This window comes from Drosophila rhopaloa, unplaced genomic scaffold (assembly GCF_018152115.1).
Source record: "Drosophila rhopaloa isolate 14029-0021.01 unplaced genomic scaffold, ASM1815211v1 contig_3, whole genome shotgun sequence".
NCBI classification, from domain to species: domain Eukaryota; kingdom Metazoa; phylum Arthropoda; class Insecta; order Diptera; family Drosophilidae; genus Drosophila; species Drosophila rhopaloa.
This window is the reverse complement of record NW_025335123.1, coordinates 2,556,596-2,569,285: the sequence shown is the minus strand read 5'-3', so window position 1 is coordinate 2,569,285 and position 12,690 is coordinate 2,556,596. Positions and strand designations below refer to the sequence as shown.

General features: G+C 40.6%; 1 protein-coding gene across 4 annotated transcripts; it reads right to left on the bottom strand.

Annotated features, from left to right (window-relative positions):
* Positions 1-229: 229 nt before the first annotated feature.
* On the bottom strand, positions 230-11,827 carry LOC108049766. 4 transcript variants are annotated; one of them, XM_017131074.2, is made up of 4 exons: positions 9,628-9,740; positions 2,685-4,018; positions 2,536-2,617; positions 230-2,429 (listed from the first exon to the last, which is right to left on the bottom strand). In XM_017131074.2, the coding sequence occupies exons 2-4, from the start codon at positions 3,959-3,961 to the stop codon at positions 1,170-1,172; spliced, it is 2,619 nt and encodes an 872-aa protein (XP_016986563.2). In that variant the 5' UTR covers positions 3,962-4,018; positions 9,628-9,740; the 3' UTR covers positions 230-1,169. The 4 variants fall into 4 exon arrangements, 3 of the variants coding, with proteins under 3 accessions (XP_016986563.2, XP_016986562.2, XP_016986564.2); XM_017131073.2 differs by lacking the exon at positions 9,628-9,740 and adding an exon at positions 5,590-5,696; XM_017131075.2 differs by lacking the exon at positions 9,628-9,740 and adding an exon at positions 4,750-4,999.
* Positions 11,828-12,690: the final 863 nt, after the last annotated feature.

Genomic DNA, 12,690 nt, shown 5'->3' with positions numbered 1-12,690 from the left:
TTTACTTTGAAGTCTTTAAATTAAATTTTTAGCAAGACATTATGACACAATTACAGCAACTGCGATTTATATAATTTGCAAAAAATATTTTGCATGTTTTAAGTTTTAGGTTTTTGCGAAATTTTAAAATTGAATTAAATTGTCCTTGCTATTTAGTGCCTTCTCATCTTTATATTAAATCCAATATTGACGATTCAACATTGAGCCACGTATTGAAAAGAAAACCATGTTTCCACTTTAAAATGAATATATTTTTGTTTGCAAATTGTTTGCGTTTTGACAAATATAGCAATAAATTACGACTACATATTAGAAATAATAATAATTAACATTTAATGAGCGTTCGGCTGTTGTTTTTGCTGCTTTTCTACTCTTGCTGCTTAAGCGAACGCGGCCCGATAAAAGGAGAAACTTAACAAGAAAAAAACAGAACAAGTTATCTAAATACAAAATATATAGATATATATGCGTGTGAAACTGACGCGGAATTTCTCCTGCCGCCATCATAACAAAAAATACATAATTCGCTACCGTCGCGACTCTCTTCTCATATTCCTTTCTGCTGGCTCGCTTTTTTGTTTTTTACATAATATTATTGACTAAATTGTAGATCAACGAATGTCTGTTTCTCCATCTCCATGTGGCACCACCAGCAAATAGCTTAAAGCATTGTAAGTATCGAAGAAGGGAGCTTAACTGAACTGCAAGACTGTCATAAAGTTTAAAAATTGATTTTCAATTTTCAATTACATTTTCAAGTTAATATTCATTTTTCATGATTCTTTAAAAAAATGCTTCTTTAAAAAAATGATATAATACAATTTAAAGAGGTTAAGAAACGAAATATTTCAAATATTTCTGAGACATTAACCCGAAAAAACATGTTAAAACTTATATAATACATAGTTTACAGTTTTCGAATGACTTCTTCCATGCTGTAAAAGTTGATATGATTAACTTTTGGGGCATGAATTTTCCATTATCAATTATGCCATTTTTTTGGTTGAAAAAGTAGAATATTTTTGCATATTTCTACAGAAATAGAAGAAGATATGGTTAATATATCCTTATCACGTTACGAAAATCTTGCAGTTTACGGTTTAAATTTGGGCTAACTATTTGGTGGTTATGCTGGACAGCCAGTGGTCATGGTAGTGGTGCTGCTGGCGCTAGTTGGACTTGCTCAGCTCAGTGCGGTTGGCGGCCACTTCGGCCAGAATGAGTAGATCTGAGGTAGAGGAGGTCACGTCGAAGGCCGCCTGTGAGGAGAGCGACGAGGACGACGACGAGGAGTTCGAAGATAGCGGCGGCGAGGCCGACGATGAGGTGGGAGCTGCATTCATCGCCTTGGGTGCACCACTCTGATTGAAGTAATAGCTGCCGTTGATGGTCAGCGGCAGAATGGAGGCCACCTCCTGCTCGATTGCGCTGACATCGCGTCGCGTGATGCTCTCCTTGCGCGCCTTGCGTCGCTGGCTGCCTACGGCCTGTAGTTGCTGCTGCTGCTGCTTGATCCTTACCAAGTGCTCGCTGGCTGCAGTTGCTGATCCTTTGTCCGTAGCAGCTACTGCTCCTGCATTTGGTGCCATTGATCCGCTACTGGTGCTGTTCGAATTCCTCTGTTTCTTGCTGCCGCTAAACTTCTTCTTCTTTTTGGTGCTGCGCTTGCGCTGCAGGTAAGCATCCAAACTGAGGGCCGGCAGCTCCTTGATCTTCTCCTCAAGATCAAAAAAACCACTGCTGCTGGACTCGGAAACGGTCCTCAGATGCTTTTGCATGGAATCGGGACTGCTGTCGTGGCGTTCTGGTGGGGACACGGGCGGCGTATTGGGTCCCGCATCCAAGGGGATGTCCACAAAGTTTCCACCCATATTTCCCGACGGGGGAGACCGAGCCTTGCTCTTTTTAGCTATAGCCGCCAGTTGGCCGGAGTTGACCAGCTCCTGGTAGATCTTGCCCTTGCAGGAGCGCGATGATTTCGCCTTCTTGCTGGGTGAGCCACCGTTGGCCGCCTCCTCCTCGCTGGAGTTGCTAGAGTTGCTGTCCGCCAGGGAGCGCTTACTGCCATTACCATTCGGATTGCCTCCTGGCATGTGGGCGGATAGAAACTGGCTGGTCTCGCTGAGCGCCTGCTGCAGGGCGAAGTCCTTTTCCTGTACTTGGACTTGCAGTAGCGAGCTCAAATGGCCCATCTGCGTTTCGTCCGCCAGCTTAAAGTAGTTGCGGCGCAGCAGAGCCCTCGGCATCTCGCCACGCTCTGCCCATTGTAGTTGCAGTGGCGTTGGCACCTGCTGTTGTGGCTGATCTTCGCTGGGGATGAACAAACCAGCAGCCGTATTGCTGGGACGGGTGGCCAGCGTGCGCAGCGGCGGGGCCGGCAATTTGTACCACTTGAAGTTGGGATTGGCATTGAAAAAGGCGTCTTTGTTCTGCAAAAAGAAATAAATTCTTTAGGAAAACTCTATCGAGCTTAAGAAATACATGTGTATAAAGCAAATCTAGGACTTTAGTACAGGTAAACTTTTATATTCCCACCTGCTGCGCCAGATCCGTGAAACAGTGCTTCTCCTGCTCGTCGAGTGCGGCCCACCAGTCGCCCAGTATCTTGGTAATGGCACTAAAATAGAGAAACATCAAAAGTAAGTTTCCTGGAACCCCAATACTCTGAAGCAATAGAGACACACCGGTTCTCCAGGGTCTTGTAGCGCTCCTTGACAATACCGCGGTGGCGCTTGCAGAAGATAAGGAATGCATTCATGGGACGGCGGGCATGGTGCTCCGGTCGGATGTTATCCGCTGGCTGATCCTGTTGCTGCTGCTGTATTTTATGGCGATCCTTATCCTGTTCTTGCTGCGGCACAGTAACCACATCCACGTCCACATGCTCTTCGGCAGCTTCGCGACGAATGCGTGTGATCTCCTGCTGCACCGGCAACTGCACCTGGATTTCCTCCTCATCTTCCTCCTCTTCGTCAAGCTCTTCCTCTTCTTCGTCTTCCTCTTCGTCGGTGTCGCTGCTGTAGTCCTGCAGCTTGGCATAGTTGTGCACATCCTCGATGCGTCGAAAGGCATTTTCTTGGTCCTCGGTGCGCTGCGGCTGAGGGTTAACTAAGGCACTTTTGGCAGCTTCTCCAAGTGAACCAACATTTTCAGTTGCTCTGCCTAAAGGTTTAGTTTCAGCTCCTCCTACATTTGACGGCTGTTCTTTGGTCACAGGCATGGGCAGCCAGCGGAGACTGCTTGTTCCTATTTGGGGAACTCCCTGTACCACAGCAACACCATTTGGAGCTTTTGAAATAACCCTTGTAGCCCCAGAGCCTATAACAACTCCTCCAGTTCCAGTTCCTGGAGCTGAAGCTAACGAAAGTTTGCCAACAACCATTGATGTTTCGGTTATATTGTAAAATTTTCTCACAGCTTCAGAAATACCATTTGCTGTTTTGGTAGCAAGTTCTTCGTAAAGGACACTTCTTGGGCCAATGCTAATGGCGCTTGGGGTTCCTGCTCCTGATCTTGTAGAAAAACCTCTGGGAGTTATAGAATCGCCCGATTCTTGGTTAATACCAGGTGCCCTCGCTGTTCCTGATCCAAAGTCGGTGGAAAGCCCTCTTAAAGTTGCAGATTTTCTGGAACCATCTGATCCTTGAATTAAACCAACTGCCTTTGGAATTTCTGACCCTGAATAAGCTCCTGCTGCGGTAGAAAGTCCCATAAAGCTGACTGATCCTTGGTTGCCACCTGTTGCTCCACTTGTTTCCCGGATTTTCTCAATTATTTTCAGCACTTCGCCCGTGTTGTTGTTGTTGCTCATTTTTTGCTCTGTTGTTTTAAGGCCACTGTAGATGTTGTTGTTGTTGTTGCTGCTGTTGCTAGTGTTGTTGTTGTAGGCAAAGTGCAATTTAATTGCAGCACCTGCTGGCGTCACCTGTTGAACACCGCCAACGCTCAAGCCGTTGATCATGTTCGTTGCTTTCGTTTTTCACCTAATTTTCTAGTCCCGATCTTCGAACATATTACGCTGAAAGTAAAAAAAAAGTTGTGCGTACTTTTTAGTGGGTGAATTTCACAAATGCAAGAGAACGGCGATGCCAATGTGGCTGGAAAAAAAACCAATTGGCAGCTCTGTTTTTTGAGATATTGAGTTGTTTACAAATTTCCAGAGACAGAGATAGAGAGAGATCAGCTGTGCGTGTGTGTGTGCTTGTTGTGACGCCTTTCCCTCCCTCCATCTCTTTCTTTCCAATTCAAAAGTTCCTTATAGAAAAATAAAAACTTGACGCACACAAAGCTTTATTTTATTATTATGAAATAAAAGCGAAATACGCATACACCTACAAAACGGACTGTGAATTTATAGGGATAACAGATATTTCCAAAATAAATAAACAAAATAACAATGACAACAAAGGATAAATTAATCAAAAAAGTTATCTTCCTTTTTTATTTACAATATTTTACAACACTGCTAACGTTAACAATAAGAACTACACAGGAAAAAAATTTATTTTTATTATCACTTGGATTTTACACATCATTTCATCAATTTGATATGTGAAATATTCTACACGATATTTTGCATCATTTCAATTCGATATTAAAACACAGCTGAATTTATATTCAAATTCATACGCTTTTGTCACTTTTAGATAAGGCCAATTATGGGTAAAAACCATAACTTATATTACAATAATATTATTAAGAGAAAGCACTCATTCTTTGTTATTGATTAAACCCTTTTTTAGTACGTACTTTGTTAAATAAATTTTTGTCTTCAATATTGATAATAAAATGTTTAATTCGTACTGCTATTGCACAATTATGTGACAAACAAAACACACAAATAAAGAAATGGAAAAAAGAAAAACAAAAAACGAAAACAGGCTACGTGTACAGCTGAGCGTAAGCTAGTGTGTGTGTGTGCGAGAGGGAGAGTGCTAGAAAAGAGTGCGAGTGCGTTGCCTTCTCTCTTTTTCGCACAGTTCGCTTTGAACTTGATTAAGCCCATTGTTGTTGCTTTTGTTTTCTTCTTATTTGTTTGAGCGAGCAACGCACTGGCTTGCCTTTGCTGTTATTGTGATTTTTTTCTAAGCAAAGGAAAGAGAGGGGAAGAGGATCGCAGTGCCAGCGTTGCCACTTGGCTCAAAAGGTAAAGTGCAGCTGTCAGCTGTTGGTTACCGTTGGTCGTCTCACTCTATCTCTTTCGCTCTCACACACACAGATGCACACGGTCAAGGCCAAGTTTTAAAAAGGGGCGGTGGGTGAAAGGGGAGGCAGTGGGTCGGTTCATAACCTTCAAACGTTTAGTTCTAGTTTTCTAGGTTAGATTTTCAACTGCCTTCGAAATGCAATCATTTTATTTCAATTTAATAAGTCAATGGGCAAAAAAAATAAAACAACATTCACACACAAGCACACAAAGTTCGCCCGCTTATAGACCCCAAACACACAAACAAAGAACAGCTAATGACGTTTGTTATTTTGTGCGCGTCGCTTATTTTTAAAATTTTTTTGCACAAAACAAAAATCTTAAATGAAAACTGCATTTTATTGCCTTAGCATAAATAAAGCTTTGATTAAATCGCGATTTACTTGAATGAAATTATTGCCCCGAATCGAAGACTCTGCTCTCGTTTAATTAAATTTCAATGTTGATGATGTCAAATGAGAATGAAAACTGACTGTGTTTTCTGTTTTTGTGTTTTTGTGCTGTGGCCAGAAGCAGCGACGTCGGCAGCAAAGCCGACGATGTGGAGACGTCGTTTCGCACTATGGGTTTAACCAAGACATATTTTTGTTTCAAAATATTTAACATTTTTGTAAATGAAATCTAAATATGTATGCATAAAAAAAGGTTTTTAATGTAATCTTGCTTTAACCTTTTATACACTTTATTTAATGAAAAATTCTAAAAAAAAAAAACAATAAAGAAACCCGGCCTTGGGTTCTAGTAAAGTTTTAAGAATTATTTATGAAATGATCGAAACAGTGTACCATCGATTATGAAAATTTTGCAACAATCAGTTATAAAATATATATGTTACTTTCTTTATATTCAAAATACATTTTGATTTATGTTTGAAAACGAATACCATTTTGGCCCACAGTGCGTCGCGTCGCTGCTGACGCTTTATTGCGCGCAGCAACAACACTGCTACAGCGAAATGTTTTTTATTTTACTTTTTCTTTCTGCAGGCGCCTCTCTGTATTTGCAAGTGTGTGTGAGCTCCCCACATCCGCAACGCATCCATATTAACATTCACATTCACACGTCTGTCTCCAAAAACAATAACAAAGTAGCCATTTGCTGAATGGGAGAGAGGGCAGTTGTCTCCTGTGCACTTTCCGCGCTCGCTCAGCTGTTTTTCATTTGTTTTTGTTGTTACTGGGAGAATCTCACGGAGTGCACTTTACTTTTGAAAGGGGGATTTACAAAAATTAAAAACTAAGAGAATATTTAAAAAACTATGCACAGAATAATTTAAATTGTATTAAGATGATTGTGAAAAATATAATAAAAGTCAAATTTAAAATGTTTAGAGAAACATTTAAAAAATTTGTATACAACTTGGAAGCAAGATAATAGACCAAACAACAATTTAAATAGCAATTCTAATGAAAAAAGCAATGTGGTTAATTATGTATGTACTTTCAATAGTTGCAGTTTAACAAAGATTTTAATTAAAATAAAATGTAGACTTATAACTCCACTTGCGTAAATTAGTCCCTCTTTTTCACCTCTTTTTTGCAACAAGTTGATCGACAAATTGCAATATTAGTGTATGTGTGTATGAGGATACTATACACTATATATGTATATAAGTACATCCACCCCCCAAACCGATTGCCGTGCTTTTTTTATTGCATAACCACATTTAACAGTTTTGCTCGAACGGTTGCCGATTCGGTTTGTTTGCAATTTGCATTTTTGCCCAAGCCAGGGGGCAACAACAATGTTATTGTTTTTCAAGGTCACTCACACACATGAGCAGCGAGATGAACGGCAGAACAACAACCCACCCACCGCCACCCCCTGCAATTTACCACCCACCTCCCAACGGTTTAGGTTTGGAGGTTCACTTCGGTTCACTCTCCTCTCTTTTTGGTTGGGAGAGCGACACAAGCGAGCCAACAAACTGGCTATCTCACACAACACACACACAGTCTTTAATACACAGTGCACTTTGGGTATAGTGAGCCAATAGTTAACCCCGTAAGTTAATATTATCCTGATACCTCTGCATTAAAATAGCTTTTCATAACAATATTTATAAAGCATTAAATGACACCTGTCTTTCTGTAAAATCCCCAACTCCTGGTTAGTACCAAAAAAAAGCCTTAATTCCTCTCAAAAATACAAGTGTTTATATAAATGTTTGACAGATATTTGGTTATTGAGCTTTTATTCCATATTTTCATTTTTAAAAAATTATGTACATATGTATATTATTTTTTTATTTTAGATTTATTTTTATTTTAACGTCAACTGCTGCAATTATTTTAATCTTTACTGTAAACAAGACAATTCCTAAAATAACCTGAAGGATAAAACAGATAGTTCACTCTTCAGGATGCTAACTGTATTTACGTATGTTTTTGGGGAGGCGGGTTACCGTTATGCACTATATCTAGCTCTCTCTCTCCTTGTATATATCGGCTTTGTGTACGATTGCATGTGTTGCTTGGTGCCAGTTTTCAGGGTCAGGGAAATTCGATTTTTTTGTCTGCCTGATTCTGCTTCTTCTTCTTCCTTGTGGCCTTCCTTCTTCGCTCGGCCCACTAACAACAACAACACTGTCAAGGCCAACATTAAGTGAAGTAAAGAAACCCTTAAACAAAGTTTATAAAATCGAATCTTCTATACACTTTTTGTGTACCCTTGCAGAGGGTATTATAATTTCAGTCAAAAGATTGCAGCGGAGTGAAGGAGACATTTGCGACCCTATAAAGTATATGTATATATATTCTTGATCAGCATCACCAGGATAGTCGATCTAGCTATGTCCGTCTGTCCGTCCGTCCGTCCGTTTCTACGCAAACTAGTCCCTCAGTTTTAAAGCTATCAGCTTCAAACTTTTCCTAAAGTTGTATTTCTGTTGCAGGTAGTATATAAGTCGGAATGAGCCGGATCGGGCGACTATATCATATACCTCCCATAGGAACAATCGGAAAAAAATTTTTTTTTAATATAACTTTTTTGTTTTTAATTTTTTTTGTTCTTTGGGATTTGATAATATTTAATTAAATTAAAATCTGACATCTACATATATCATATAGCTTCCATAAGAAACTCAAAAAATTAAAAAAAAAAAAATTAACAATTTTTTTTAATTTGCTGTTTATTAAAATATTCCCTTAAGATATAGTATTTATTTACTATATTCTATAATTATTTAATACTGTCAAAATCGGACAACAATATCATATAGCTGTCAAAGAAACAAAGGCAAAATGCATCGCAAAATCGACATAGCTTCATTGTTTTTAGTAATAAAGGCATAGGAATCGAAATGTAGTCGTTTTGTAATAATTGCAAGGGTATATAAACTTCGGCTTGTCGAAGTTTGCTTCCCTTCTTGTTTTTTGCTGATAATAAAGTTTCTTAAAGAATGAAAGGTAAACCCGCAATTGAGAATTTATAATTTTTTTAATTAAACATTTAGCTTTCTTTTTATTCCTTAAATATAAAATATTTTTTTTAAAAATATCTGACATCTAAAAATATTTGAAATAACTTTTTTTGTGGTATTTACAACATTTTTAAAAATTAAATCTTCCGTCTACCGGCTTAGTTATGTGATAGATTTAGTTCAGTTCTGATGTTAATGAACTTTGAAAATGGGGCGTTGTAGGTCCACGCCCAATTCTGCGACCACATAATTAAAAGACGGAATGATTCTATTTTCAGTCAAGAGCCAAACAATGATAAGACATATCGCACAAACCGAGGAAACTGGGGAGAACAATGGGAGAGGGTAAAACGATAAGCGACCCTCCCAAGATATTTTTTTAGCCGATGCACTAAAAGTACAAATAGGTTATTAGCAAACATTTACATTTAAATGAGCAATACAAATTTTGAAATATTTGTAGATTGATTCATTTTAACGAAAGCAATACAAAATATGATTTTCGTTAAAGTTTTATACCAAACAAGAAATTCTCTTTACGAGGTAAGAAAGTCGTGAGGATTGCATTTTAAACATACAACATTTCTGATAACAAATTTTGTGACGCAAATTATTTACACATACAGGACTAAACAAAAACATTTCTATCTAAAATGTTCTCATTGGCGTAGTCGAATCATGAATACCGTGCTAAAAAACTGGCCACAATTTTTTAGATGAAGATGATTCAGATGAATTAACTTTGAGTAAATCAGTTTTTAATATAGGTTATAAATAATGGATAAGATTCTGCCTTAAATTCTTCTATATATTATTCCCAACTCTTTAAAACTAAACTGAATAGAATTTGCTTTTTTAAAATGTTAAAGGGATTTATGAAATTACATACATACGTTATTTTTATAAGCCATTTTACTATTTTACTGTGTCTCAACAAAATTTAAGTTATTTGAGATTTCGATTATAGATAATACTTATTGAAATTACAACAATCACTCACCTAAATTGGTCACAAACAGCTTCGGGATGGGATATTCTGGCCGGGATTATTCCTACCGCTTGAGCACATTGATGAAGGTCTCGTGCGGCACGCGGATGTTGGCGAACATGCGCATCTTCTTCTTGCCCTCGGCCTGCTGCTTGAGCAACTTCATCCGCCGGGTGACATCTCCTCCATAAAGCTTGGCCGTGACATCTTTACGATACGCTTTGATGGTCTCCCGTGCAAGCACTTTGCTGCCCACACACGCCTGGATGGCGATCTGCACCATCTGCTTCGGTATGAGCTCGCGCAACTTGAGAACCATCTGCCGGGCCACACCTGTGGCCTTGGATACATGGACAATGCGGCACAACTCCTCCACGGGCTTGCCGTTCAGATGGATATCCAATCGCACCAGATGCGACAGATGATATCCGTGATCTTCGTAGCTAAAACTAGCGTAGCCCGAACTCATCGACTTAAGGCGATCATGGAAGTCAAGGATGATCTCACTCAGCGGCAGGACGTATTTCATCAGCACACGCGTTTCGTCTATGTTCACTGAGCTCTGCTGCAATCCCCTTCGCTCCACACACAGCCCGATAATCTGACCCACATAGTCTGTGGGCGTAATTATCGTACCCAAAACCAAGGGTTCATAGTATTCCTTAATGCTATGCGGTTCCGGAAAGAGGGCTGCATTGGATATGTCCATAGTATCGCGACCCTGCTGCCGGATCATCTTTGGATTGCTCAACACCAAACGATATGTGACCGAAGGCGCTGTGATTATGGGTTCGGCGCCATGCTCTTGCTCCAGACGCTGACAAAAGACCTCCATGTGCAGAAGACCCAGGAAGCCCAAACGCCATCCCTGACCTAAAGCAGGACTGGAGTCCACTTTTACGGTGACCGCCGAGTCATTGAGTACCATCTTATCGATGGCACTACGCAGGGCCACATGTTTAGACTGATCTGCAGGAAAAACTCCAGCAAAAACAAGCGGCTGTTGAGGACGATAACTTCCTGCAGCGCTCGCCGCTTGGTTTTTCAGGTGTATAGTATCGCCCACAATGGATTCCTTGCTGTTTCGCATATTGCAGGCAATCAAACCCACTTGACCAGCGGATAAATCCGGGACTGGACACTCTGCTGGTCTCAACACAGAGATGCTCTTCACGGGATACACCTTCTTGGTGGCCAGCGACTGTATATCCTGGTTCTGCTCTAGCTTGCCATTCAGAACATAAATAAGGTTTAGAGCTCCACGGTACTTGTCGAACCAGCTGTCGAAGATTAGGGCCCGAAAATCGCTTTCCCTCTGAACTTGTGGCGGCGGTATGGTTTCTATAACACGTTCGAGAACCTCGGATACACCAGTGCCCAATTTGGCGGACACGCGCAGCACCTCGTTGGGATCTATGCCAAAGAGCAGTTTCATATCCTGGCAAACTTGATCTGGATTAGCGTGCTTGATGTCGATCTTGTTGAGCACAGGGACTACGGCCAGCTGACGCTGCTTGGCCAAGTGGTAATTGGCCACGGTCTGGGCCTGGACACCATGACACGCGTCGACTAGGAGCACCACGCCATCACAAGCAGCCAGCGAGCGGGAGACCTGAGGAATTGGCATATAGAATTAGCGCGAGAAGACAGATTTGTGGTCTGAAACCGACCTCATTGGAGAAATCCACGTGACCGGGTGTGTCTATAAGGTTGAGAAGATACAGCTGCCCCTTGTGACGATGGAATATTGAAGCGGTCTGGGCCTTGACCGTGATTCCGCGCTCCCGCTCTACTTGAAGGCTATCCAGCACCTGGTGCTGCCCAGCATTTCGGGCAATAGCTCCCGTGAGCTCCAGAATCCTGTCAGCCAATGTGCTTTTGCCATGATCCACATGCGCAATGATGCTGAAGTTCCGGATGCGCTGCACCGGCATACGGCCGAATTCTCGTAGAAGCTCAGCCTGCGAAGATTCCTCCACTTTAACCAGGGGCTCCTCCGTTTTGGCGGCTTCGCCCTTGACCCGATTCGTGGTGCTCAGGCAACGGGCTGAGCAATCCCTGGATCTGGCCACCAGCCAGGCGGAATGTGGGTTACCCCCGGCACGTTGCAGTAGCCATCGGATAGAAATCGTTCGAATCATGGCTAAATTTACATTTTTTACCGGCAAAGCAAAAAAAAAATTGTTACCGCACACCATGTGCGCCGTGTGACCGTGCGAGGGTAAATATGTACATCAAACCAGAAAAATACTGAAAATAGTTTTAGTGGAGGAACTTAAAAAAGTTGATGTGGAGCCTTCACACAGGATTGAGTTGATGCAACTACAAAAAGCATTCGCATTTAATTATTTCAAATTTACGAGCAATTTTGTTTATTTTATTGGGTTTTTTTGCATGGCTTGGAGCGGCCATAATAAATTAAAAAAAATAGTCTTAAAATATGAAAAGTATTTTAATAACCATTTTAAGAAATACAGAAATAGATTTTTATAAATTCCTTTTACAGATTGGCCTGCAGTTTTATACCCTTGCAGAGTGAAGGAAACATTTCCGACCCTATAAAGTATATATATTCTTGATCAGCATCACCAGAAGAGTCGATCTAGCCATGTCCGTCTGTCCGTCCGTCCGTTTCTGCGCAAACTAGTCTTTCAGTTTTCAGGCTATCTGCTTGAAACTTTCCCAAAAGTTGTCTTTCTATTGCAGGTAATATATAAGTCGGAACGAGCCGGATCGGCCGACTATAACATATAACTCCCATGGGAACAATCGGAAAAAACAATTCAAAAACATTTTTTTTTTGTTCTTTGCGATTTGGTAATATTTAAATATTATGGACTTACAGTTTTAATTAAGTTAAAATCGGACAACAATATCATATAGATGCCATAGAACGAGGGCAAAATGCAACGCAAAGGCGACACAGTTTCATTGTTTTTAGTAATATAGGCATAGAAATCAAAATGTAGGCGAGGGTATATAAACTTCGGCTTGCCGAAGTTCGCTTCCTTTCTTGTTGAGAAATCTATCAGATATTAATAAATACTATTTACGTTACAAATCTTTTTATTTAGC

Excerpts from the sequence above, each read along its gene's own strand:
- LOC108049766 (XM_017131074.2), bottom strand. The coding sequence starts at position 3,961 with ATGATCAACGGCTTGAGCGTTGGCGGTGTTCAACAGGTGACGCCAGCA. Across the intron at positions 2,618-2,684 it reads TACAAGACCCTGGAGAACCG|TGCCATTACCAAGATACTGG; the intron begins GTGTGTCTCTAT and ends TCTCTATTTTAG. Across the intron at positions 2,430-2,535 it reads TCACGGATCTGGCGCAGCAG|AACAAAGACGCCTTTTTCAA; the intron begins GTGGGAATATAA and ends TTCTTTTTGCAG.